The sequence below is a fragment of the Poecile atricapillus genome, chromosome 5 (assembly GCF_030490865.1).
Source record: "Poecile atricapillus isolate bPoeAtr1 chromosome 5, bPoeAtr1.hap1, whole genome shotgun sequence".
In the NCBI taxonomy this organism is placed as follows: domain Eukaryota; kingdom Metazoa; phylum Chordata; class Aves; order Passeriformes; family Paridae; genus Poecile; species Poecile atricapillus.
In genome coordinates, this window is record NC_081253.1 from 28,238,653 (window position 1) to 28,266,511 (window position 27,859).

At 40.5% G+C, this 27,859-nt stretch overlaps 1 protein-coding gene across 4 annotated transcripts in view; it reads left to right on the plus strand.

The window, feature by feature from the left end:
- The window catches only part of ANKRD44 (ankyrin repeat domain 44), a 131,497-nt gene that overhangs the window by 88,652 nt on the left and 14,986 nt on the right, over nucleotides 1–27,859 (plus strand). For 2 of the 4 annotated variants that reach the window (XM_058839942.1, XM_058839944.1), the window contains exons 11-19: nucleotides 2,973–3,055; nucleotides 4,380–4,443; nucleotides 6,804–6,872; nucleotides 7,569–7,709; nucleotides 9,765–9,845; nucleotides 10,819–10,930; nucleotides 21,960–22,031; nucleotides 23,479–23,680; nucleotides 27,485–27,563. In XM_058839942.1, the coding sequence (XP_058695925.1) occupies nucleotides 2,973–3,055; nucleotides 4,380–4,443; nucleotides 6,804–6,872; nucleotides 7,569–7,709; nucleotides 9,765–9,845; nucleotides 10,819–10,930; nucleotides 21,960–22,031; nucleotides 23,479–23,680; nucleotides 27,485–27,563 (903 nt within the window). Of the gene's footprint in view, nucleotides 1–2,972; nucleotides 3,056–4,379; nucleotides 4,444–6,803; nucleotides 6,873–7,568; nucleotides 7,710–9,761; nucleotides 9,846–10,818; nucleotides 10,931–21,959; nucleotides 22,032–23,478; nucleotides 23,681–27,484; nucleotides 27,564–27,859 lie in introns of all 4 variants that reach the window. The other 2 variants (XM_058839941.1, XM_058839943.1) reach the window with 1 other exon arrangement.

A 27,859-nucleotide genomic window follows, 5' to 3' on the forward strand; every position in this document is an offset into this window, starting at 1 on the left:
GCTGCTTGTAAGGATCAAATGTTATTGTCCAATGCCTGGAAACACAGCTACTCCTCACCTTCTGAAGTGGGAAGGTCAAAACTGACAAGCATAATTGAACTGTACTTCATTGGGTGACATGAGACTAAAATATGAACAACTGGGAAGTGTGGAGGGGAAGCAAACTCTGCTAAATTCCTGTTGTGCCCACTTGCATGATTACAAGTTGTATAAGTACTGCTTCTTTTCCCTGAAGCATTGATGTGGGACAGTGGTGTTAATGTACACGAAGTAGTAGTTAATAGTTAACTATTATCAGTTGTTAATGTACATGTAGTAGTAGTGTATATACATACACATATATATATATATATATATATATGCGCATGTGTGTGTGCATATACAGAGAGAGTACTTGAGTATTGTTGAGTTATGATCAGGTTCCTAGGGTCTGTCAAAAGGAAATAGCAAGCCTGGGCATAAACACAGGGGTATGAGATCAGGGTAATGCAGTGCCATGAGGGTTATCTGTACCAGGTGTTTCAGAGCAGCATCTGATTTCATGAATATAAGCTTTTGGCAGTTACCTCCACATGTCTCCAAAATATAATTTGTCTTCTCCATAGAACCTGCCATCATCTCTTGATTTACCTAGTTAGGAAACTCTGCTTTCAAATGCAAATGACTGGTTTGAATTTGGGAGATAATTGCTGCTGTCAGTATTTTGTTTATTTACTTGATGGTGTTTATGCAAGTGACAGATTTTCCCATTCTCCTTTTCTGAGTGCAACTCACACCTTACAAACTCAGAAGGTGGAACAGATCTTCAATTGGCATGGATAATGCAATTCCACAGGCTTCAGCTGATGTCACTGGATTTTATTACTACAGTCAGCATGAAGATCTTGGTGTCTTAATAGTGGTGTAGGTTTTTCCTCTCTCTCCAGTACAGTCAGTTGCTGTCTGTTGAGGTTTTAAGGGAAAATGAGATCCACTGGGATAGCCCACTCCACTCTTGGAATCAGGGTTATCCAGTTAGAAATTTCTATTTCACAGTTGGGTGACTGGAACATTGATCAAATAAAATACTTTTTCCAGCAGCAGGAATAAATGAAATAAGAAGTTGGCTCAGAGACACCAGGCAGATGGAAATGATGCTACTGCCTGTGCTAAATGTGCTTTCAATATGTGCTGCATTAACTCTGGGTGAGCTCCCCAAACAGGTTTAGGAAAGAAAAATCTGCAGCACTGTTCCCAACATGAGCAGACAGCTCAGCCAGTCTTTGAGGCAATGCACTGGGAGGAAAAGTGTGCAAGTGATGAGAGGAACCAGTGTGAACAGCACTGTAGAAGTGGGACACTGGCTAGCAAATGTGCAGATAGTGGATTTTGGTGGAAACCAGACAAAACATCTGCTGGATGGAAATCTTGACCAAAAAGATGAATAATATTTCATCAGATAACTGGGTGGAGGAGGAGACAGAGGGATATGGGTGCGGGGAGAACCACAGCAAAACAGAATGTCCAATGTTACCTTAAAGAAATGAATCCACAGCTAGAAAATGCAACTTGTTTGTACAGATGCAGGAGCTCAGTGGAGCTTTCAATGTTTTCTTCAAAGAACAGGCTGTCAGATCATCTCTTAATAGATTTACTCTAAGATATAGATGCTGCTAATAGCAAAATTAAAATCTGTACAGCAGCATAAGTCAGTGTAGTGAAGCAGCAAGGAGGACACTTTTAATGTGAAGAAGAGAAAGAATGAACAGGCCGGTGGATTCTGGAAATAATAAATTTTTTGAAAACAAACCCAAATTAGTTAAATACATTTATGTATAAAATCTTGGAGAGAGCAAGATATATGTATAAACATCCACATTAATTATTGTCTTCAGCTTCCTAACTAATTATGATCTATGGTGTAGAAAGACCTTTGTCTTTGGGTCTGTATCTGAAATCCTCTTCCATGAGGTGATCATTCTCTCCCATCCACCAACTGTCTTGCAGAAATGAAGGACTGATATGAATCCATTTTCTATTGTTCTGGAGTTGGTAATTAAAAAAAAAAATCTGCTGGAGCAGGCAGTAGATTATAATCTTGTCAAGCTAGGTTTCAGAGGCTCTGTGTTTATGTACACTTGGAGAACTGCCAGTAGGATAATATTTCTAGAATAACAAGATGATTTACACAAAATAATGCTGAGTGAAAGACACCAAGATGTCCAGACCCAAAATTATTCTAAGACAGTAAGCAGTGGCATGCCTAGGGATGGAACTGGCATGATTTTCTGATATTAATTAAAGTTGCTGAGTGCTCAGCTTGTTTGAAAACTACATGTTTGCCTGATACGGATTTAGACTAAATTTAGATAGGCTCAATCTAATGGCTACCTTTATTTTCTTATCCATCATGTCTACTCTGAAAGTTTATTGTGTGATTGAAGAGAGAGTCATGTGTTAAAGGGAGGAAAAAGTGAAAGGGGAGGTGAGGAGAGTAGCTGGAGCAAACAGGAAAATTAGATTATTAGTTCTTAGGCTGTGGAAGAAAGCTGTGACATGGCAGCCTAAAGGAAAGTGTGAAGAGTCATCTGCGGGAAGAAAAAAAAGTATTTAGAAATAATATAGAGAAGATTTTGGCATTTACATCTCCCTCAGAATGGCAGTTGCCATATGTGTGTTGCTGGTGCAGAAATTTGTGGCTCACTGGGTAATTGACTCCAAGCAGTATCTGCTCTCTTACTTCCTCACTTACCTTGGCTTTGCCTGGAATTTTTGCAAACCATCCTGCCACATTCTGTTCAAAGCATAATGCCAAGATTTTGCTGCATCAGAATATTTTTAACTCTCAAGAAGGCTGTTAAGGAAATATAGATAAAAATAATGGCAGGCAGCAAGAAAGACTCTTCCTAGAAAAGCATGAGAAAATGTTGCCTTTCTGGAAGGAGCTTTTGATGAGCTGTGTGTGTATGTAACCTGCATTTTCTCACTTTCAGGTGTGGGATCCACAACATGTTCCCTTTACACTTAGCAGCGCTGAATGCCCACTCAGACTGCTGCAGGAAATTGTTGTCATCGGGTGAGTAAAACCCCCAGTGTCCCTGGAACTCAAACAGTGTTTGTCTCTGCTCCTTGCAGCCCCTTTCTACTCTTTTTTGTGAATTATTCTAATGAAAGGCTTCCTGTGCTGTGTGGGGCGGTGTACCCGAGCATGCAAGGCCTTCCCAAAGCCATGCTGGTACTTCCTGTGTTGTTCATGCCCAAAGCTCTTTATTCCTGGCAGGTTCAGAGAATTTAGACTAATTCACCAGGGGAGGGAGGGAATTTAGGACCCCTTTCCAAACAGCAGGAATGTGAGATCCTGTTTTGTTTTGGGCATTTTCCCCTCTGCCCACCAAAGGAGCAATTCTGAAATTATCTCCTTGCCGTCTGCACTGGCACAGCTATTTACATCTCACTGATGATGATGATATATTTTACATGCAGCTAAAGTGTGTTTCCGAATCTGTAGTTAAGGAGTTAGGCTGGCCAAACTGGCTGGGGGCATGAGAGGGAAAATGAGTGGAAGCGTAATGTCAAGAGAACAGGCTTGGGATCCTCACCAGAGCCCAAAGCGGAAGAAGCCAGAGCTTGCTTATGAACCATTCTGAGAGAGTCAATAATCAGTGGCCAAATCCCAAATTCTGCTTTTTCCAGGCAAGAGAGCTATGAGTTAAAAAATCCTGACCCAGATCATATGAGTTTTCTAGAAAACTCCTTCATTACTTAACATGTAAAATGTCCTACAACTACTTTTCCCCTTGAGTCCTGTGGTCTATAAAAGAAATGTGAAAAATGGAATTACATACCCTATTATACAAAGACTTGGTATGCTCTGGCTTTGGCACTAGATAGGAAAACACTCTGGGTGACCAGAGTTAGCACTGGCAGGCTGTTACCTCTGGCCTTGTGCATCTTGATGAGCATCTTGATCCCCACCCGCTGCTGGGAGCCCCTTCCCGACGCGACAACCACGCGCAATGAAAACAACCCCAATTCATGTTTAGGCTGACTCTGCAGCTCATCCTCATGTCTCCATGTTTTCTGTCTTCCTGTCCTGCTGTCGCAGTCCTCTTGGTGAGTCTCTCCTCCTCAACGCCTGTCACATGGCTGCAGACAGGGATGTGGAGGAGCTGGATGCGGAAATAGACGCTCGTCAACTTCGCGGCTCTTTTTATAGAGCTGCCAAATCGGAGCAGCTGCTCGCCGTTCCCGTGACAACCTCTCTCTGACTGTAGTTGCTTGCGTTCTGTTTTTCCCCCGACTAACTGATTTTTCTGTCTCTGCGATGTTTCTTGTGGTTTAACTAGGACAAAAGTATAGCATAGTGTCCTTGTTTAGTAATGAGCACGTGCTGTCTGCAGGCTTTGACATAGACACCCCCGACAGCTTCGGAAGAACGTGCCTGCACGCGGCCGCTGCCGGAGGGTGAGTACCTGCTCTGGGGCTGCTCCAAGGCATCTTGGGGCATAGTTGGGGCCAGCCAGCTTGGCTGTGCCATCCACAGAGGAATTTATTGCTATGCAAGGCAGTCCGATGCCATCATGAGAGGCACTTTAGGCTCTCTTTTGCCACTGCCCTTGTGTAGGGTGAGCTGGGTTGATATTGAAGTATGGCAAAGGGATAAACTCTTCCTTTCCATGCCCCTGAGAAGGCTGTTGTAGCTTTCAGAGGGGTGCTGCTCTTGCCCAGGCCTCCCTGAGGGCCACAACAGTCACCAAGGGCCAGCAGCGTCCAGGAAAACACCAGTCCCTAGGGAATATCCAATGAGGAGCAGGAGCTGGAGCTCCTGGGATGCTTCTGGGAGGGGAGTTATTCCCGGCCTCCATCTCTGGACCGTGTCCTTGTCCAAAAATGCAGCTGTGCAGCAGTGCCTGCAACATTGCAGCCTTGGAGTCCAAATGTAGCTCGTCTCTCTTTCCTGTTTTTCAGGTTCAAGTCTAAGTTTCTAAAAGAAAAACCAACAAACCAAAGCCACAACAAAAACCCAACCAAAACCAAACCTTCATCCTCCAAATTAGAAAGTGAGAAGGCTGCCCCTCTCTCAGGGTGATGCATTCCTGAAAAGTGGTGGGAGGGCAGAAAAAGAAATCGAAGTGAAAATTGAAATGCTTCAATTTAAGGTGTAAATGTAGCATCCAGTTATTTTGAATAGTTCAATATAATTGTCAGTGAAGTGCTGTGAAGTTAATCTAGCAAAAGGACGCAACATTTGGCAAGCATTGAGTTTTGACTCTTCTGTTTGAGTACTTTATGGCTCAGAAAACAGCTGAAACAGAGCCTTGGCTGCAGCCCTTGGATTCTCTGTGGTTATAGCAAGCAGAAATGCTCATCCACAGCAAATATTTGGCAGTGATTCTGGAAGTTGCTTTTTCTTCTCAGTGAACCAAAATCTATATCACAAAGTTTTTGTTCTTGGGGCAGGGGGTAATCCCAAACCCTAATAAAATTGATCCAAATTGTTTTTATTATTGGTATTATTCATCTTGATATTTTTCTCACATTAATATAAGAGGTATGACAGTTGCTTGGATGGAGATCATTATAATATGGTTCAGATGCCACCTCTTTGATAAGGCTGCACCCAGAATGATAATAAGAACATCTTGGAAATCCTAAAGAGGAGAGGCTTCAATAAGAAGCAAAAGTGACTCATGAAAATAAACCATATTTTTCCAGTTGTTTACTGTGATTGTCTTCACTAACAAGTGTTTTTATTTTTAGTGCATTGTGGTGAGTGTTCTGTAGTTATTTTATGCAACAGAAATTTAGAGTTGGGATTGACACACACCAAAATATTGCATTATTGTATCCAGTCCCCCTTTTTTTTCTGTAGCTGGAGATCTACAAAAGCCATCAGCTCATTTCCTGACACAGGCCTGTTACTGCCATTACATTAATGGGAGTTGCATGGGTGCTAGGAAAAGAATTTCAAAGGTCTGCTCATTTGATTGTGAGCACAGGTGATTTGTTGCCCCTGTGAATGACAAGTGCTCTTGGAAAGTGCTGCATTTCTTTCTGTCATTTTCTGGCTTGGAGTCCTACATTTATTTGCTTGAATGACAAAATTTGTCAGAATGCAGCTGGTTTGTTTTCTATTAAAAATTACCTGGCTTTAAACAAGATGAAGAAACATCAGGATGTGGTAAATTCTCCTCCAGTTCCATTAATGCAGTGTTGATGTGGCATTCACTATAACAGCCACACCCCTTTTTTAACAAAGCACTTGGAGATGGGCTAAAATCTATCAGTAGTCAACAAATCGCATCAGAATAAACCTAAAGGTGACTCATGTGATTATATTTCATTAAATAAACAGGATTTGAGCAAAGTGCTTACTGTTGAATGCTTTGCTGAATGGGGGTGGATTTCGTTAAATGTCACCTCTTCATTATTAGACTGGCATTTTATAAGCTAGCAACAAATTTCTTTTTAAGTTCCTTTATAAAATACCAGGTCAGAATGGGAAGCACTACAGTACAGCTGCCACTGAAAATCTCCAAAAACACTGATCATATTTACTGTGCTCTCTTTAGAAAAGTAATATTTTTTTTCTTCTGCAGAAGAGAAGTCTGAGGTTTTCTACTGAAAAAAAAAGTAAACAGTTTATTTTTAGAGCTTCACTTTCTGTTTGATTGAACTTCACATTACAGTTAGCTCTACCCTGGTTTTGCACAGCAAATAATACCAAAGTAACTAGACTAACTTTTCCTTGTGGGGGACAGGGGGCAATGCAGGTGTAAGCTTCTGTTTTATTCATGTTTTGTTTTCTTTACTTCTCTTTCCAGTAATGTAGAATGTATAAAACTCTTGCAAAGCAGTGGAGCAGATTTTAATAAGAAGGACAAATGTGGAAGGTAGGTAAATTACAAAGCTCTTTTAAAAAAGAATCTATAAGGCAAGGAAGAAAGGCCTGAAATCTGCCTGGAAATCAGACTGGAAATCACATGTTCTATGAAAAATGGCAGCAAAATCAGGTAGTTTGGCCTTCTCTGCAGAACCCTTGCTGCTGCAGTTACATGCCAGCCAGCCAGGTGCAGGCTTCAGTAAATACATTAAAGCCATCCCACCCTCTTGAGTTTCCTGTTTTAAAAATATCACAGCTTTTCTTTTTTTCCTTACGGCTGAAATTCTTGTGCTGCTGTGCCCAAGACCTCACCTGGGTTATGATGGCAGGATAGCTGCTATTGGATGTGCTTTCTAGAGGGTTCCCCCCACAGGAAGCGTTGCTATGGGTGTTGCTATGCCAGCTAAAGAAGATGCTGTGCTGGACACTGTGCTTTGCCCTGCCTCCCAGCTGGGAGAAGTAGCGTGTCTGCAGAGCTACAGCAGAGGCTCTCACAGGCATTTGGCTGTTTGCAAGACACAGACTGGTGCTCTGTAACCTATTAGGCTTCGTAGCAGCACCAGAACTTCCTATTAACACAATATTTTGTTGACTTTCCATAAATTAAAGCTCTGGAAATCTGTAGGAATGCAGCAATTAAGATTTATCTTTATCCTCCTCAGTACATGTTGGAATATGAGGTAACAAATTGCCACTTATGTTCCAGGACACCTTTGCACTATGCAGCTGCAAATTGTCATTTCCACTGCATTGAGACTCTGGTGACAACAGGAGCCAATATAAATGAAACAGATGACTGGGGACGCACCCCTTTGCACTATGCTGCTGCTTCTGACATGGACCGAAAGTAAGAGAGCTCTGAGGAATTCCTGCCTTGAGTGTTTTGCTAAATCAGTATCTAGTCTCTTCATGATGCTGTGTCATTTGAGCCAAAAAAATGATCCCACTAGCAGAGGAATTTCTCTCAGATATATGCATAGCTCCACAGTGAGTTGCTCTGACTGGAAGCCAAACCCCCAGATGATGTGGCATTGCAGCTCCATGGTATACCTCTGAGGGAACGCTCAGTTTTGCAGCCCTACAGAACTATTTTCACAGTGTTATGTCTTCTGTTTTCCTCTGTGTGATTTCCTCACAAGATTAAGCTCAGAGAATTTTCTGCATTTGCTTTGCAAGTCCATCAGAAGGAATACAGCAAGAGACAGGAGAAGGGGAAGTTTTCTGAGGTGGACTGCAGTGACAGACATTTGGACATTTTGACAGATTTGTGGGAAAGGTGGGATAGATCTAACCATCAGTCTCACTCTACTCTCAGAGCAGATAAAAACCCTGTTCATACAGGGTGCCTTTTTAGAGAGAGGTCTGAGGAATAGCCTTTGTCAGTGTTGTTCTTGTGAGAAAGGGGCAAAACTTAGAAATGCTGTGGTTACTGACTGCAGTTTTAATTCCCAGATAGTTGAACATTCTGGCAATCTCTTCCTTATAACATACTGTATAAACCAGACTCAATGATCCTGTTAATTGTCTCTTAAAACTGTTAGCAACCTCTATGTGTTTTATGTCATCCTATGCCTTTCTGTCTCACAGTGTCTCTAGACATTAAGGATCTAGTTTTTGGTTTCTTGTGTAGTGAGGTCTGGTGAAGGTACAGCTGCATCTCTCCCAGCAGAACACTACCTCACAGCCATGGCAGGGGAAGTTTGGTTTAGCTTTATGGCAGAGTTCTGAATGCCACATCAGAGCCTCGAGAACTTAATCATTTGCTGTGATAATACTGATATAAAAAATGTCTTCCCCATCACCCTCAAACCTGAACAGGGCTGGGAAGAAGTAGGCAGGATCATCAGAGATATGTGCTTGGCATGAAAATCAGTGTAGGCTTGTAGGAAGGCTTTCACCACTGGCTGTTTCTAATCCTGTCTTACCAGGGTGAGGTGTTACTTGGGGGGGTTGAGAATGATGATTCAGTGTGTGTTTTTCAGCTTTTGGTTCTTGGTAGGTGAAGTTCCTGCATTTAAACAAGCTCTTGGTTAACTCCAGGATATATCTACTTTTATCCCTCATTTGGAAAAAAAACACCGCATTTTAATCACATCCTGAACTTTGGAAGAAGTATATGGCTTTTATTTGTCCTCACAATCCAAACCTAAATTGATTCTGATGTGGTGATGCTGTCTTCTCATTAAATTTTTCAGTTTGAGATGTTCTGGAAGAAGCCCTATTACATAGATGAAATGCTATTTGCAGACCAAGATTTTATGGGTCAGCAGTTTTGTTTTTTTTTCCCCTGCTGAATGTCAAAAACCTTCCAAGGTCAGGCAATCTCATTCCAAAGAATATTCATCATTAACTGTAGATGTGGGTAGTTAATGAGCAGGGAGAAGAACCTGACCTAGAGATCACACAGTGTTGCCAAGATATTTGACAGAAAGTGAGGCAAGTCAGCTAGTGCAGATTTGAGATAAAGTGATTAAAGTTGTGCTAAATCCTAAATGCTAGAGAAGACCTAGCAGCTTACTGCAGGAGGAAGCAAGGTTCAGTAGTCCTGAGTTACTCTCTGAAAAGTAAAAAAGTGCACAACCTTGCTGTGGTTGAAACAGAAGAATCCTAGAAAGCGATGGTCAAACTGTGTTTGATAGAAACCAGAATTTAAAATATTTTTTTCTTCTGGTATTGACCTGTGGGACAATAAACTACCAGACTATGGTGGTCTCCATAGTTTTCAACACTTACTGCCTGCAGACCCATGCAGTGCCCAAGTTACCTTGTACACTCCTCATTGCTGACTGGAGGAAGTCAGCTTCTTGAAAAGGAGATTGGGGGTGGGTAGCAGACTGCATCAAAATCATCGGTGTGGTATTTTGAGAATAAGTTGCATTTTTCTGTCCTCTGTGCTAAGAAGAAAGAATATTTTAGGTAACTCCCATGAAAATGCTGAAGAACTTGAAAGAGCCACTGAGATGAAGGAAAAAGAAGCTGCATTGTAAGTTTGGTGTCACAAAAGCAGTTAGACTTCATTCCTGGAGAATGCCACAGCTTTGGCTTGCAGCCTCACACTCTGCTCTTGCTTGTTTTTTGCTCTCCTAAAAACAATGCTTGGCTCCAGTGAAGGCTAACATAAAGAAAAAAGCTCCACGCTCTTCTCTGTGCACGTATTCCCTGATATTTCTGTTTCTGTTCTTGTTGCCATTTCTTAATGGAAAATGTACAGCTTTAGTAATTGTGTAATTCTTTAATATCATGTGCTTTAGTATCACGCAGTGTCTTTAGTGTCATGCACAGCATAGTCTGTACGTTGTAAAAAGAAGTAGCCAATGGCTTTCTCAATGCATTCACTTGGATTAACATTTTCATCTATCTGCTTAATGATTTTTTTTTAAATCCCCTTTGTCATATAATGGCCTTGCATTCACTCCAGATTACAGGCTAGGCTAATAAGAAAATGATGGTGCCTTGATGGTGTAAGAGAAAGTGGCAAGAGCTAGAAAGAGCAAAAAAAATCTTTTGAAAAGCATGATTGAAAAAAAAAAAGCTAACAAAGAAGAGAATATATTCATATAACTCAGTTAAATCTTTTTTCTCCAGCCTGCCCTTGTGCATGTTTGGAGGCTGATGGTTTGATATCTGAGTTTTTATGTGAGAAGTAGCAGTTCTAGGCTGTTTAAATCACGTGTACAGAATCTTTCAGGCTTTGTAACAGAAAATCAATTTTTTAATATAGAGTAGCCATAAGAGTTAGGTTGAAGATTTTCTTCATGAAGTTGATCTTCAAAGACGGTTGGGGATTTTCTGTTCAAACACATGGTGAATGTGAGGAGCTATTGGTGAAAAGTGATTTGAGGTGCTGCTCAAAATACAGGATTCACTGCCAGTTTTCAGTGCCGCTTCCAGTAGCAGCAAGGGATGAGCCTGTTAAATATTGTGAGCCCACATTTACCCCAGTGAATTGTCCACAGGTGTCTCGAGTTCCTTCTCCAGAACGATGCCAACCCATCCATCCAGGACAAGGAGGGGTACAACACTGTGCATTACGCTGCTGCCTACGGGCACCGGCAGTGCTTGGAGCTGGTGAGTGCTCGCTTCGGGAAGTCTCTGTCTGCTGACATTGAATATGCATGTACCAGATTAATGAACTCCCTTCAGGGCTACTATTGGAGTTCTTTGGATAATAAGAAATCTGTGAAAACCTGCAACATGGGGCAGTAAACTCAAATATTTGCACCCAGATGTATCTTAAAAATATCTTTATCTTGGTAATCAAGTCCTTATTCAACAGCCTGGTGCTTAAGGGTTGTCTTTGAATGGAGTTTATGTATACACAAATTATTTTAATTTGATTAATTTTAAGCCTGATCAAAATATTCCCAGTGTAAGCCTAAGTGCCAGGAGAAGGGACAGTTCCTGTTAAATGACAGTGAATGTGCCTGATCCACCTGCACTTTATCGGACTTGCATACTGAGGGAGTAAATAACTTTTGCTTCACACCTGCAGTTTCTTTTTGTCCCTGGTGAAACAATAGCAACATTGATCAATCACCATAATCAAGATCAACCTTATATGCAAAGCTGCTGCGAATTTTTGGGGTTTTTTTTGTTATTCCTTTTTTAATATTCTGGGTCTGACTGATTAGTAATCGCAGCTTCTAAGAAGCCAAGAATTTTTAGCCAGTTACTGGATTTGGGAGATGTATAGAATAGGCTTATAGACATATGTGACCTGTTAAAGTGTCATAAAGGGGAGTGTTAACTGCTTGATATACAGGGTGATCCAAAATTTTTATATAGATAATATATATGTAGTATTACTATATACATTATAGATACTATACATACTATGATATATATGTTATATGTTGCATATAAATTGCCTTTAATTGCTTCCAGGAAATAAGCTCCAGTTGGAAAATTGTATAGATATCCATGCTTTAGTGAGAACACTGTGTGCTGTTTAGTGTTATATGTTGTTTGGTTCTTTCTTTCTGTGTTGAAGAGTCAAGTATTTAGTTATTGAGAAGGAGATCTGCACTTGCTGCTTTCACACCACATGGGCCACAACAGGAAAATGCTGCAGCTGGCCTGCAGCTGGTTCCAGCAGCTTGGAAACCTGGGGCAGTAACTCTGCCAGGGCAGGCCTGGGGCAGAATTTCAGGTGGGGTGTTAAGCCTTTTTAGCTCCCACCTGCAAGCATGTATATTTAGGACACTTAAAATAGCACTGCTCCTTTGTTGCTCCTGGCAGTGAGTTTGGCCTTGCCTTCTCCTAGCACTGATCTCGGGTGACTCTGCCTGTGGGGATGGAGGGGGAGCATCTTCACTGGGAATTCTCCTTCTGCAGTCCCTGTGTGCTGTGAGGCATGGATTGGATACAGAGCAAGGTCCCCTCTCTTTGCCTGTACTTGTTGCTGGGTACATTTTCTGCCATATCACTTGCAGGCAATGACCTGCTGTCAAATCCTGGCGTTGCTCAGGCTGGGCAGACAAAAGGAAGAGCTGGGAATGCAGTACATGTCAGAGGTGTTGGGTTTTCTTTTAATCTGGAGGGGTAAAATGCAAACTGTGGGCCTGAGACAGCTGTGCAGCGAGAGTTCTATATCTGGAAAGAAAAACTCCATGTTTTTCCCTGTCAGTCTTCCTGTATTTGTGACTGTAGCTGCAAGCCAAGCATCGTTACAGAGTTAGAGTCACACAGCTGTTCTGTGTTCTGTTCTGCCTTCATGGATCTTAGCCCTCGGCATGCAGGACCACTGGTGTGCACTAGGGTGCCAGCCTGAAAGTTTTGAGAGGAGCAGAATTTTTCCATTGGTGTTTGGAGGGTAGCAGGCATGCCATTTTCTCTCTGGAATACAAAGGCTAAACGTGTAGAAAGCATTTCTGCTTGTCCAACAGTAGGACCAGGATCTGTCACCCTTGCACCCACTGTCAGAAGAAGCTGACTCAGTTTTTTTGTCATGACTTACTGAGTTCTTAGTTTAGCAACTTTACATTTGATAGCTCTAACTAGCTGATACAGGCACCACCATTACACTGATTTCTTTGCAATGCTGGGGTTCAGGATGGCAAAGGACTGCAAGCAAAGTCAGGTGGGATTATGTAAACAAACCATTATTTTTCAGTGCCATATGAGCTGTTCTTTTACTATTTTATCCCCTGGGTAAATATTTTTTGTTTATTATTGGTAGCTGATACATGAAAATATCTAGGAATTATTTTGCCTAGAACAAGACAGCTCTTTATGGGCCTAAAATTTGTTAGAGGAAAGAGTTCACATGAAATATGGACCTTTAGTTCTGGTCAAAACTAAGTCAAGGTGGGTGCAACAATAATCTTGTTTTTCTATGAATAATAATTACTAGTATTTCTCTACATGCACAACACTAAACTTCAGCAAAATGACTGGGAATTATTTTGGTATTCCAGAATATGTCAAGTTTATAAAAGACTTTGTTAGATTATTTTTTTATTTGCCTTCCTCCCCTGTTTTTTTTTTAGCAGCTATCTAAAAGAGTTTATTTCTAAATAAATGTTCCTTTAAAAAGTAAGTCCTAAGAAAAAGATGTAGTCTCTAGTGGAGTTTCTTTCACTGGGCAATTTGGCTTGTGCTATAAGCACCACAGTTTCTCAGCATTATAAAATATTTACACATTTGAATGCAGTTTAGGGAAAGGCTGGTTTATCTATGGAAACATATTTTCATTCTTTGACTTTTGTGTTTACTGTAAGCCCAATAGCTTGGCTGGAACTTAGCTACATTTCTTTGTGGGGAGGTATTAGGAGAAATAAGGATTAAGAACAAAAAGGTCATATATTTGACCCAAACAAAATTTATGTTTATGTGTATTTAACCACAGAGCTCAACAAGCAAAGCTTTTTTCCTGGAGGACCTTTAGGCTGTCTGCAATATTAGTGGGGCAGCTGCCCTGCAGTGAATGATGTGATGTTGCTGAATATTGAAGAGTGGAAGCCAAATCCTGAGCTGCTTCTCCATCTGTAGGGAGCCATTCATGAAGGCTGAATGGTGGGCATGTGTGCTTGCAAGCCACTGAAACTCCCACCTGCCTTCCTGCTCCTAGAGATGACCTTAGGTTTGTTTAGGCTGGGGCTGACTTCGCTGTTGGTAGTCAGTGATACCAGTCATGACTGCTACCTGGTATTTTAGAGCTGATCACATCACCAAACTCCTCTGAAAAAAAGGAAAATATTGTGGATTTTTCACATTGAAATTATCTCTTATCACAAGATCTTTATTGGTGTGAAGAGAGGGGAATTTAAATTGTAATTTCACATTAAAGTTCTATCTGGAGACACAGTCAAGCACTTTGTGCTGATAAAAATAGGTTTCTGTGCAATGCTAGGCCAAACAGAATTAAATGCCTGTCTTCTGTAGTGAAATCTATTCTCTGACCTTAAGAATTGATGGATACTTTTTCTTTTAATCTGCTCTTCTCTTTAATCCATCAGCAAATGTAATTCCCTCTTTGACTGATAGAAATCGAATTGTCACAGAGGCTAAATCATTTGAGGATGGGAGGAGAGAATGGTTTAACCAAAAGCTGTGCCCAGAAGAAAAGGCAAATCCCTTTGTGTGTGCTGGGGAGAAGGGGCAGAGGAAGGTGTCTGGCCAGCACAAGGCCACTCTGGGAATGGAGAGGCTGGGGAATACCTTTGATCAGAGCAGCTGTGCACTGCAAGGCAGATAAGCCATGCCTTCAAACACTTGGTTCCTTAACCTGTGGAAAAATTGAAATCACAGACTCTATAAATCTTGGATGTGGCTGCTGCTAATTACCTGTTTCCTATCAACACAAATGTGTTCATTCATCCATCTGAGAGCAGGACACTGGTAATTACTGATGAGTGAATCACAGCAGTGGCTGGGATAGGTGTTAAAGATCTTTTTTACACATGGGGATTTGGCTCAGATGTTTGTCCAGTGGCAGCCCCTAGGCCTGCTTCTGACTCAGATCTCTTTATCTGGGGGATATAACCTGGGTTTTCTCCTTCATAATTGCCTGTCTGTCTCCACAACCAACACCCTCTTTCTTAAAGGGAGCATTTTGTCTGAGGCTGAGGCAGCAGTGTCTTGTGTGATCAATTACTTTGTACCTGTGTCTTTGAGAGCTTTTCCCACATGGAGCAGAGAAGCACAAAGTCATTAACTTAAGTGGTTCTAAAAAGGAGAAGAACTTGGGAGCTTATTGTTCAAAAATAACTTTAAGACATCTAATTTGTCTATCAGTTGCAGAATCCCCCAAATCATGGTAGACTGATTTAATTGTTTGAGTTTTGATGTCAGCATTTGTGCAATGTGTACCCACTGTTTCTGTTTAAATTATCAGTAGGAGACCAGATATGCTAGGTACACTGATACAAATTAGTTTATAGAAGTGCAATTTGGCTTAGATTTTATGTTTTGGAAACTAGACAATTTGCATTCTAAAAATGTTTTCTGAAAAGCTAATACTGCTGTGGAAATCGATGAGGGCAGGAATTTACCATTTGCCCTGGCACTCTGCTGGCACTTTGCCTTGTAGGATAAAGTATTGCTTAGCATCTCTGGGGTTTATTTTCTGTCTCTCTTGTCTTTTTTAGTCTGTATTTTAATTTTCCTGGGGTGGAGAAGCAAGACACTTATATCTGCTTTCTTCTGACAGAGAACAACAAGGCCACTGCAGAACTTCAGGAGTCATTTTTCCTTCAGTTAGGAAAGGGATCACGGACTTCTGCTGTTGTCTTAACTACCTTTCTGTGCATCTGTGTGTGTGGTGTTTAAATGTTATGTGTGAAGAATATCTGGCTCCCTAAAATCTACTGAATCCAGAGAAAAAGACATTTGATCATGGTATATTGCATTAGAGTATTAGGCTCTCAGAAAGAGCTGTGGTCACTGGGATTTTAGGGGTGCAGTCAGGTTTACTTATCCAAGACAAGATGCTTGCCTGCATGAGCAGACTTTCAAACAGAAACTGTCATTGGTTCATTGGTCTTTGTAGGTTTACAAAGCAATCTCACTTCATTAAGCAAAGCATTCCACAGTGTGTGTGTGTGTGTTATGTATCTGTTGATCTCTGTTTTGTCAATTGAGGATGTTGATCTTAAACATTATCATTATTCTCCTCTCTTCCTTCCTTCCTGATGAAGTAAGGTAACCAATATCTCTCTGCAGTGGCTGTGGTGCCATTGCTCCAGGAGTATTTCCTCTGGGTGTGCACAGTGTAGGGATGGGGCACATGGGGTCAGGTCCGTGATTCTGTTCAGGCACTGCGTGCAATGCAGTTACTGTTCACGAAAAATAAACCAAGAAACATTTTCAGATTACAATTACACTTGAGTGTTTCTGTCTTTAATTATTCTAATTCTAATTGACATTTTTAATTAGATTGGAAGCAAAACTCCATTGGATATAGTGAGTAAATGAAAAGTGATTGCATGTTGTGTATTTTTATTTAAACTTCCTAGTATTTTGCAAATCCTTGTAATCACTCTGGTGAAGCCTGAGGAAGAAGAGTCACAGCTCATAACCAGCATGCCATGTACTTGAAGCAATTGCATGTGTGCTGCTTCTGCTTCCATTGGAATTCCTTCTCCCTGCTGCTTGCAGGCTCCAGCTTTGCTCAAGGCTGTTGCTTCTCCTCAGTCAGTCTTAGGAGCTGTGAGTCCAGTGCACGTACCTGGCTGGCATGACACTTCCCTGGATGTTGAAGTAACTTTGCATTTGGTAATGTGAAATGGAACCACACTTGTCTGTTCTCTGGAAGTTTGTGGCCAATTTTAAAGTGTTTTGGAGAAGAAATGTAAATTATGTGGCTTCAGGTGGGCTTGAATTTAAAAAGTATTTGGTGTGTTTCAGAGTGGAGGCTCAAATGAGAGGAGAGTAGCAAAAATAACACTGAAATGAACATTTTAAAAATTGACTGTCACTGTATTTCACAAGTCCTCAAGAAACTTCTAAGGATAATAATTTCTCTAAATATAAGCTTTCCTATACCTTTTCCATACATGTATGATTTGCAAAAGTTTATTTGGCTAAGAGAGGCCTTAAAGCAAAGCGTGAGGTTTTACAGAACCTCTGAGGTAGAATTTTTTCACCACAAAGAAACGTGATATGTGTGATTTGAGTGTGAAAGTCCCAGGTTCAAATCTCTGCTCTGACTGACAAAGGAATTGGACTTCTACATCCCTAGGAGTAACCAACATATTATTCAGACTGGTACTGGGGGTGATCCCTCACTCTCATTTGGAGCTGTTCTGCATTGTTTAAATACCCACTGGGTGACAATCACCTGTGTCTATGACCCACTGAGTATGGCACTCCTATGGCTTAACATGAAATGATTTTGTATGGAGTGGAAGAGCTCCGACAGATCAGTGCCCAGGCTGAGAACAGCCTGGGGCATGGAGGCCTGCTTGAGTTGCAGATTTAGTTACATTTAAAGACCTGAATATTGTTCTCTTATATGCCAGGTAAGTGTCCTGTTTGCATGGTGGTGACTGTTCTGGTGGGTATTGGATACTTAAACTTTGTACTGGAGGAGCTGAACAGAGGCACTAACGTATCTCTTCAGGCTCAGCCAGCCTCCTGTGAAAATACTTCTTGCTTAATTTAACTTCACCCCTATCTGTGCATGTAAGTGAAACTGATGGCAGTATTGATGAATCAGATTTTTAAAGCCCAATCTTAGTAAAGCTTCAGCACTAGGTTAAGAGGGGTATTGGTTTTAACCTGGTCAAATTAAAATAATTTGATCATAACTATGGAGAGAGCTTACAGGATTGCTTGTTCCCCTGAGGATATATTTGTGCCACTTCACCTTTGAATTTTTCATCAATCAGGAATAATTTTGAGATTTCAAAATGTACTTCCCTGATTGAGATAAAGTAGTTCAGAGGTTCATTTTACTGCTGTTTTCTATATCATCAGAAACGACTGATGAGGGTTTTCAATCTTGTGCTGGCTACTTGCTGGAAAGGCCTTTATTTAAAAGAAGCTGCTGGTGGCATGTTTTCCCAGAGCAGAGACGATTATCTGTTGCAATTTATCAGGAAATATGAGATGCAAAGTGACACCTAGCTCATATATTTGTATTCAGTTCTGAAAGTGACATTAAAAATCGTGACTAATTGCCACTTCTGAATGACCTTGTAAGTGATCAGCAGCATCGCTGCATAATTGTTGCGTAAGAGCAGTGTCCAACTATTCCTTTTGGCTTTATTACCTTTTGATCAGCTCTTCATGTGTGTGGACATTTCTGAACACTGTTAGATGAATAACTTTTCAGAGTAAAGGCCATTTTTAGAATATACACAGCCAATCTAATGCTTTGCTATTTTACAGTTAGCATGAGTAGCACCAAACTGCAGGGGTTCACCAGCAGTACTGGCAGTGTGTGTGTTGGAATGTCAAAGCTGCCTTGATAAAACAGAAAAACTCTCAAAGAAAAGTCCCTTTAACTTCAGTGCCAGGCAGCACAAACCTGGGACATAACTATTGGGAGTGCACTGAAATGGCTGTGCCTGGAGGTGCCTGTGCATGATGGCTTGGACAGGATCACACGTTCTGTTCTTGTCTAGGGTTTGAGATAGTGCCCATCGTTTCACTGTCTATGGTCTGAAGTTTCTTTTGACTTCTGCTTTGAAAAGCATAGCTTAAACCTTTTATGCATGATGAAAGTATTATCTCTTTTTCTGCTTAATGGTAATTTTAGATTACTGACATGCTCCATGAAGCTGCTTTTTTTTTTTTTTTTTTGCTTTTTTTATTCCTTTTTTTTTTTTTTTACCAGAGCTGAATTTTAGAATTTTAGAATATATTATAGTCTATGAGGGCAATCACAGGAAGTATCCTGACTCATTAACTGGCATATCTGAATGCCCCAAAAATGAAGGGGGGAACCCACACTGTATCCTGCTATATAGTCATTTATTATAACCACAGAATGAAATCAAGCAGTAAATCCTCTTATGCCTCTAAATACCTTTGCTGCACAAGTGAAATGGTGAGAACTGTAAAAGTTATTCATCTTCATGCTGAATTGGGAAAAAGTTTATAATAGCAATATTCTAGTGCTGTTAGTTTGTAAGACTAGAACTGAATAATTGATGTTTGATCTTAGTGTGCATCTTCCAAAGCACTCACATTCCTGTTTCTGAGTCTGAAGAAGACTTCATAAAATAATTATTTAATACTTACACTATTAATTTAATACTTACAGTATTAAACGGTGCTGTCATGGGAAGTGAAAGGGTCATGCTGGGAATTCTCAAGAGGCAGAGAAGAAGGGTCCCCTTGCCTTTACAAAGGTTCTGACCTGCCCACAGGGAAGAGTGCCCCTCAGTTTCACATGCAGGGTCTTTGCACAGTTCTGACACCCACCTAAAATCTGCGGCAGTCGATACAGAGAAATGCAATCTGCTACAAGGCAAACTTCTATAGTCTCAAAAAATAAGAAATGCAATAAGCTGGGACATTCTCCAGTCAGCCACCAGTAACCGTAAACTGTTGTTAATTAATGCTTATTTGTCTGTCTTTGGTGAAATGCAGCTTCACAGGCAGGTATGGATTGCAGCACAGCAGACACGCTGAGATTGCTCTGTGAGCTCTGTGGAATTTAAGCTCCCATGGCTGCCAGGACAAATGATTCAGAATGATAAATTTACCTTTTTAAAAAGAGATGCAACTATGCATAGCTTCTTCCAAGTATAATGGAAATAGAGTCCCCCAAGGACACACTGTTCTATGTGTTATTATAGTGAGTATATGTAATTTACTATAAATGCATCCACAGAACCATAGAAACACTGGCAAAACTGGAGAATTTCTTGGTGACTTAGTATTTTTTATCTCTTTGTACATTATGTTTATCATCCAAGTGACTTAATTGTTAGAACACAATGCTCGACAAGGAATGCTAAAAAGTTATTAGTGCTGTGTCTTTTATCTTCCTCTTCTTGTTCTCCTTTATAATTTCTCCTCTTGCAGCGTATGGCTCTGTTTCTGAGAGCTGCCAGGTTTGCCATCAAATTCGTGTTTGCGCTTGACTTTATGATGGAGATATTCAGCCTTATGACTAATAAGCTCATTAAGCCTGGTCTGCACTAGCCTAAGCTGCTTTGACTCTAAGCCATGGAGATGCCTTTTGTGAGGGGCTCTCCAATCCCACAATTTGTGCCTTTACAGCCTTAATTTTGTCAATTTTCTGTGTGGTTTTTTTTTCATCTATTCGAAAGGCAATTATGTGCCTTGTTCCAGGAGACTTTTGGAGCCTTCTGACAGGTGAAGGGAAATATTTACTTGTTATGATTTTGATCCTGAAATTTCAACATGTGATGATAAATGTAATTAAAAATTATTAAATTAGTCTGCCCTGCTGGCCTCAAGGACACAGACTAAAGGCCAGTACCAGGTAGGCAAGAGAACAGGCTTAGTGCTTGGGTTTGTTTGGTGGGATTTTTTTAGCTTGTTTACTCACTGGAGAAAATCAGATGTATTTGTATACTCAGAGCTGGCTACTGCTTCATCCTGTTCACAGCTCTCTTATATAAGAGAAGAACATTATTTTAACTGGAGGTGGTTCCACATGGCAACACCAAATGTGTTTCTTAACTCTGCCCCAAACCTACCAAGAAACTTGGTGGGAGGCTTGATTTTTTTTTTCTTCCCCTTAGCTGTAAGGAAGTGTCAAAATTTGCATTACCTGTTAATACACACATCTACTTGCTTATGATTGGTATCTTTATCAACACATAGTCTTGACATATTGCTAGGCACAAAATACACAAGGAAATTAAATCACTGCTTAATTTTCTAGCTTTTCCATAGGATTCAGAATAGCATCCTTGTTGAATAAGAGATTTGTAACACCTATTGCATTATTAAGGCTAATTTGTATTCCAGTTTGATTTTTGGATCAATTTATCATTGATACAGATCTATTGCAGACTAAGTTGTTACACCAGAAGTTCAGGCCTACATCAGTGTTTAGGAATATGCCATCATCTTGCAGCACAGGCAAGCCCCCCTGTAGCCTTTCATGGTCTCTTTGGAGATTTTTCCATGTTGGCATGCCTAAAATTGTCCAGATTATCAAAAAAACTTACTTCCTTTCTTATTTTTTTCATCTTTTAATTAATTCTTTATTATTAAAACAAAACAAAACAAACCAGACAACCAAGCAAGGGAAAAACCTTGAAAAAGACTGAAAAATTTACTCATGGCCTTAGAAACATTACAAGTCTGTTTTAGTTGACTGTCATGCTTTTCTTTCTTTTATACAGTCCCCCATTACTGATTTTCTGTAAAATGCTAATTTCCAGTCCCAAAAGGCTTTTGGAGGCCAACTCTGAGTAATTATTAAGCAAAAGGCTGAGCACATGAGCAGTGCCACTCAACAAATGTTGAACTGTCAAAAGCATTGTTGATGCTGTGTATGATTTTCTTTGCCACCTCAGCTGGATAAATTGTCAGGGTTCCTGTCCTATTGTGGAGTGGTGCTTTTCCATAGCTCCTCCTTCTAGAGGGATCAAAATGTCCTTGGTTTTAAGCCATAAAATAAAGATAATTATACAAATTTGTTACTAGAATTACTGGATGCTTGTAAGAGTTCAGGGACATGTTGCATTTTGGAAGACTGTCATTGTAGGAGCAGATTGTTCTTTCAGTCAATTTTATAATTTATCAATGATTCATAGCTCAGTTATAATTATTCCCAGTGCTAATTATGTGTGAGAATTACCCAAAACACTGTATCAGACATGGCTTGCATATGCTGTGTAATCATGAAACTGAGCTTTCTCCAATGTAAATTTACTGAGGGCTCTATTCCACAAATCCATTGTTTTAAGGGCTCCTTTCTCACCCAAGCAGGCTCCAGGATTTCATGGAAACTAATTAATCAGGGTAAGGATGTTCATTACAAGCCTTTAAACTGGTTTTATAGCTTTACCCTCTGCAGAAAAACTTGAAAATACTATGCAATCCTTCAATAATTACTGTGGCCAAAATACAATTTTGCTGATTTATAGATTTATAGATTTATAGTCCATGAAAGTTTAACCTGTCTCATGTTAAAATGTCATAAGACTTTATTTTTTTTTCTTCCCAGCTTCTGGAAAAAACAAACAATATGTTTGAGGAATCTGATTCTGCAGCTACAAAAAGTCCTTTGCATTTAGCTGTAAGTATGAGACGTGTAAAATGTTTGAGCAGCATCTCCTAGAGTAGTTCCTTAATCTCTGCCTTTGAAGCAAGTTTAACTGTAGGCTTGTTTTGATAAAGGCGGGGAGGGATGCAGGCCTAGATGTAACAAAGCCAGGTTCTGGGCTGGAATCATTAATTAAGTTTTAGGCAGTTGAAGCTCTTGGCTCTTCCTGACTCTAACATTTGGGTAAGAAGATGACGCAGACACTGAGGTGAAATTAAATGGAAATTCATACTTGTATTTAGAACTAGTTTAAAGATATGAGGCCAAAGCTTGAGCCTAGGATCTTTGATAATGGATTGAGATTCTCTGATGTTCTGGTGGAGAGGTGCAGTGTAAAAAAACTGTTTGGTACACAGCAAGGTGTGGGAAAGCATTTAAAGTGCAGCAGAGAATGCTACAGAGACTGGCATATCAATCACACAGGATCCAGCAGAGGTGGCCTCAGAGATAACAATTGCTCCCCTGTCCCAAGAGCTCAAGATTTCTATTCCCAGTTTCCTTTGTCAGAATCACAGAATGGCTGAGGTTGACATGGACCTCTGGAGATTGAGTCCCACCTCCGTGGTAAAAGCAGAATCAGCTAGAGCAGATTTTTTCAGGGCTGTGCACCATCACATTTTGAATGTCTTCAGGCATGGAGAGTTCACAGCTTCAACTCTGCTAATAGTAACTATACAACTGTGTGTAAATAATAAAGGATGCTCTGAGTACGTCAATGAGGAGAGGAGGGGAGGCTCTACTAAGCTGAACAAAACATTTCCAGTTTCTGGCACTGTCCACTGGGTTTCTGCAATGCCACCTGTGTTTGTGCTGTTGGCTCCAGTGTGGCTGTGGTCTGGAAATGCATCTGTGTGTCCACTGTAGTTGTTCTACCAAATGATCCTGCTGGCATGAATTCTCCATGAAGCATCAGCTGTAAACAACAGGTCAAGTTTGTGTTTGTATTTGCACAAAAATCTGGTTTGAGAATCGCTTTTGTTTAGTTGGAGACCGGCACATGTGTTGAATTCAGCACCAGTTAGGTGGTAATTCATGGATCTCTCTAGTGAATCTAGGTTTTGAAGCAAATGTTTCCCTGTCAGATACTGTAGCATGTGAAAAATTCATTGCTGATTCACCTGTGCTGGCTTGGCAAGTTATTGCCTGAATTTTCACCACTTTAAGTTGTACTAGAAGGTTAGAGCAAATCAAGAATCATAATTTCTTTTCCTAAACACTAGGAATTTTTTAATTTCTTGGGTACCATGTAATTTGGAAAAATTCTTTCAGGTTGAAGAGAATCATAAGGAATCAAGAAAACTGGTTTCTGTTGTGTTTAGGAGATTTTGAAAGGAATGGATTTTATTCACTGTTTATGGGAAAGGTCTTTGAAAGACAGGAGTTGTGTTCTTTACGATACACATTTCATAATTAATTCTAGGCCTATAATGGTCATCATCAAGCTCTGGAGGTGCTTCTCCAATCTCTGGTAGATCTGGATATTAGGGATGAGAAGGGACGCACTGCTCTGGACTTGGCTGCGTTTAGAGGACATGCAGAATGTGTGGAAGCGCTCATCAGCCAGGGTGCTTCTGTCACCGTTAAGGACAATGTCACCAAAAGGACCCCCCTCCATGCCTCAGGTGAGTGTGATCTTATGCTACCCTTGTGGTATAAAGCCTCCCACACCTAAGCAGGTACCTTCACTTACCTGCTGCTGCTATGCACATTTCTTCTAAAGGGAAGAAAATTCTCACATGTCCTGAGGAGTGATACTTGTTTGCTGATGTTGCACATTTAAACCCTTTTTCTTCCCTTTCATTCATCTTTTTTTCCTCTATCCTTGTGGTTCAGTCCTCCCTCATACAGAATCCCATATTTTTGCAACACCACTACTGCTCAGCTCTTTACCTGCTTGCTTCTCTCTGTTGCCTGCTCTTCAGGAGGTGTGATGTTTCCCTCATGACACCTTCTCTTGCTGGTTCTTCAACCAAATCATCAGGGGAGGAGGGAACACTTGCCTCACTGCTTCTCCTTTGGAAGAAAGGTTGAAAAATAGATGTGGGCTCTGATTGGCAATGAAATTATTCTGGTGTTCAGAACTTGCAGCCATTTGCAGTGGTAACACCACAGAAATTCACCCCCCTCTTTCGGGCTTCCTCCTCCTCCTGAGCCAGCCTGTGAACTTGCACTTGCTGGCAGCCTGCTCGTTTCCTCCTGTGTGGGGTGTTAATTATGTAACATGCAAAATTAGCTGAGAAATGTAGACTTTGTCATTTATTTGAAGGTTATTATTTGACATGCACCTGTCAGTTAAATATGCAGAGGTGCCATAGGGAATGTGTCTCCTCTGCTGCCCCAGGAGGGGCTCGGTACAGGTTAGCAGTGGCCTCTAGTGGGAAGGAAAATTAATACCACGTAGATAATTAATTCAGGACCAGACTTAATTGTCTTTCTGCTTATCTTTCAATCTTGCAAAAATGCATATATATTCTGTAGTATCAGTTTATTCCCTGTGTGTGATCATGCAAGTGCAACCTAGAAACATCAGGTCAAATAGACTTATCAATTTTGTCTGCAGTACTGAAGGAAATGCTTGCCATTGATCCACACTGAATACTAAAAATACTTCCTGTCTGCTTAAACTTTGCATCAGAACTCAGCACATTTCTCCCCATGATAAATACTGATGGTTTAATTAATTGAAATCAATATTAGTGCTACCACAAAACTGAGCTGTGTTGTTCAAGAACTTTCCCTGTAGTTATTTCTAACATATCTTGGGATCTGATGTGAACAAGGTGTGACTATGTCTGGTACACCATCACTATAGCAAAGTTTTGCATTTATTTAAAAATGTGGTTATAGTGACATAAGTTTCTAGTTGTCACAACTGAACTGTAAAGGTTCTTCAGTACTGAGAAAAGTGAATGGTAACAAAGCTGTATTTTTGTTAGCAGCTCTGACTTAAGATACAAATCTGTTGAATAAATCCGTTGAGTAAATTGGGTAAATTTGTTGAATAGGAGATGTTATTTTAATACACACCTTTCTTACTGTCATATAAATTCAAATTGTCTTCCCCCCCCCTTGCCCCCTTTTAATTTGCTTTTTCATCACCTCCATCACTGTAGTATTGAGTGCCTTCCATGTGAAACCAGTAGGAAGATTCATTGCAGATTTTTCTGGTCCATGGTGCTTTTTGCTTCTCAGACTAAAAAACATTCCCAGGCGTGCAATTAAATTATTCTTTAAATTTGCAGTGAAGCAAAATTAGTCTAATATGTGTTAAAAACAAACAAAAAACCACATATACAAAAAGCCCAACCAGGAAAAACGGCAAAAAAATCCTACACTCAGGAATGAGACACAAAAGAGAACATGTACCTTGAGCAGAAGGGAAAGCAATGCACAGACGGGTTGAGTATTTGAGCTCCTCAGTAAAGGAAATTCACCACTGTCATGAATTTGAAAGCTTTCAAATGTGAGTGAAGTGCACTTCGAGTAAATATCCATTAAGACTACGTTTAGAACCTTCCTCTCAAGAGCTCTGTAGAGTTCTAATGAAATGATCTCTGGAGTAAAGCTTCTACCATCAGCAGCTCCTTGCGATGTGCCGCTCGGTAAGGAAGCGCTCCGGTGAGCAGCGTTCAGCAAGGGCTGGTGCCACCTGCTGGGAACTCGGCCGGCAGCTGCTGCTCATCCCTTGGCTGCTCAAGAGGTGCATTTTGAGAAATCAAACTGAATTCTTGCTGAGTTATTCCTTTGAGTGCCAGTGTGCATTTGCACGGCCAAAAGTGAGCACTTGCACATGCAGCACTGTGCCCTGGGAGGAAACAAAGAAGGCAATGTGCACCCATCCCCTTAAATTTGTTTGCCCTCATTCCTCCTAATTACACCGGCACAATTGCTGAACACAGAGCTCAGGAGGCCTTAAGCGGTGGATGACAGGATTCTGCACATTTGTGTTAGTAAAGGGATTTGTGACTTGAGTATAGAACTCACCTAATGAAGTGTTTCTTTTTTCTGTCTGTCCCCAGAAAGCAATAGACTTCCTCTGACCTCATAACATGGAGAATTTCCTTCTCCTAAATGACACATTCTCTATGTAATTTTATTACCACCAGCCTCTCCTCTGGCTACCCTGGGGAATCTGTTGCAAATGTTGCCCTAGTGTTAGTGCTGTGGGTCTGTTGGCAAAACTAACATTCCCTGCAGGGCCTGTAAATGCTTAGCCATCACTGGGTCAGCTCCTAAGAGTTTCTGGAGTATCTGTTCTAAAACTTGTTTACAAAATCATTTTCACACATCTTTGTGAACATGTCTTTATGTTTTTATGATTTCTATTTCTCCTGCTGGGACAAAGAACAGACCTTTATTTCCCCCCCTGAAGCCAGTGAATCATCAGCCCTGCTGAACCATTTACATCTTATGTGTATGTCATTACTTAGTGGTAAATAACTAAAAATGCTTTTTATTTTTCTGGGTAAATCAACTAAGATTATTTTTGGATGCGTAATTTAAATGTGATGATGTGCACCGGTTTCTCTGCCAGCATGATGTGACATAGGTGGTGTCCAAGGGTTTTGCCTCAGCCCACAGGGTGTAGGCAGTGTGAATGCATGACTAGCTGTAATAAGAACACAACATATATCTACTGAGCACAGGAATTGTTTTTCAAAGAAGAAAATATCTGTCTCTTCATCCTATGAAAGTCTGAAGCCTCAAAGCCAGCCGACACACAGATGGGGTTCAGTGTCAGGCCCTACAGAATGCAGTAACTCAGAGCTGTTTCCTAGCAGCAATGGGTTACATAAAAAAACCCAAAACAACAAAACCCAAAACAACAAAACCCAAAAACCAGGCAAAATACACCCCTCGCCCCCAAAATCCAAACCAAAACTCCAAACACAAATGTTTTTGTTAAGTTTCATTTCTGATAAAATGGATAAACTCAAAGGTGATTTTAGTCTCTGGTGTTATGTGCTTTTATGAATATGACATTTGTATGGTTGGTCATTCTTTGCAGTTTTTTTTTTTCATAGTAGCACTGAAGTACTCACTTGTGCAGCACACATAACATGAAGGAGCCTTGACAATGTACTTCCTACTGTGTTCCAGCCCTGAATGCAGAAAGCTTTGCCTGCCTGCTCAGTCTGGGGAATTATGAAATGCTGTCTGCTTTAGTAGAAATCTTCTCAGTAGTGAATATCACAATTTCTGTTTTACTCCTTTGGGATTTTTATGTCTAAGAGAACTAATCCTAATCTTTGTGAGGTCAAGGAAAAAACAGCTCACCATTTCACTGGCACAAGTTAAATGAAAATTGAGGGAATATGGATCTCTTATATGGTGGAGTATTTTCCTTGTTTATAAGGATATTTCTTATCCCTAAGCATTCCAGTGGAAAAGTATCTGAAATTAAACATAATTTTTTTCCTTTATAGTCATTAATGGCCATACACCTTGTTTACGGTTGTTGCTGGAAGTTGCAGACAACCCTGATGTGACAGACGCCAAAGGACAGTAAGTTTTCTTTGTGGGCTTTTTTTTTTTTCCAGCTCTGTAATTCAAATAGCATCTCATATTTCTCACAAAAAAGTACTTATTTGAAATACTGTATTTCCTGCACTTCTGCTCACAGAATTTGGCAGAGATTACAAAGTACACATTCAGTTGATGTAAGCCATGTGGAAAGGACTAACCATTAATCTTAGCCTCTGCTTCATACTTTAAACAATCTTTTATAGATGTGGAGGGCCAGATTCAATAAAAAATTAACAAGCTTCTGAGATGTTTCTATAGATTCTTTTTCCTTCTAA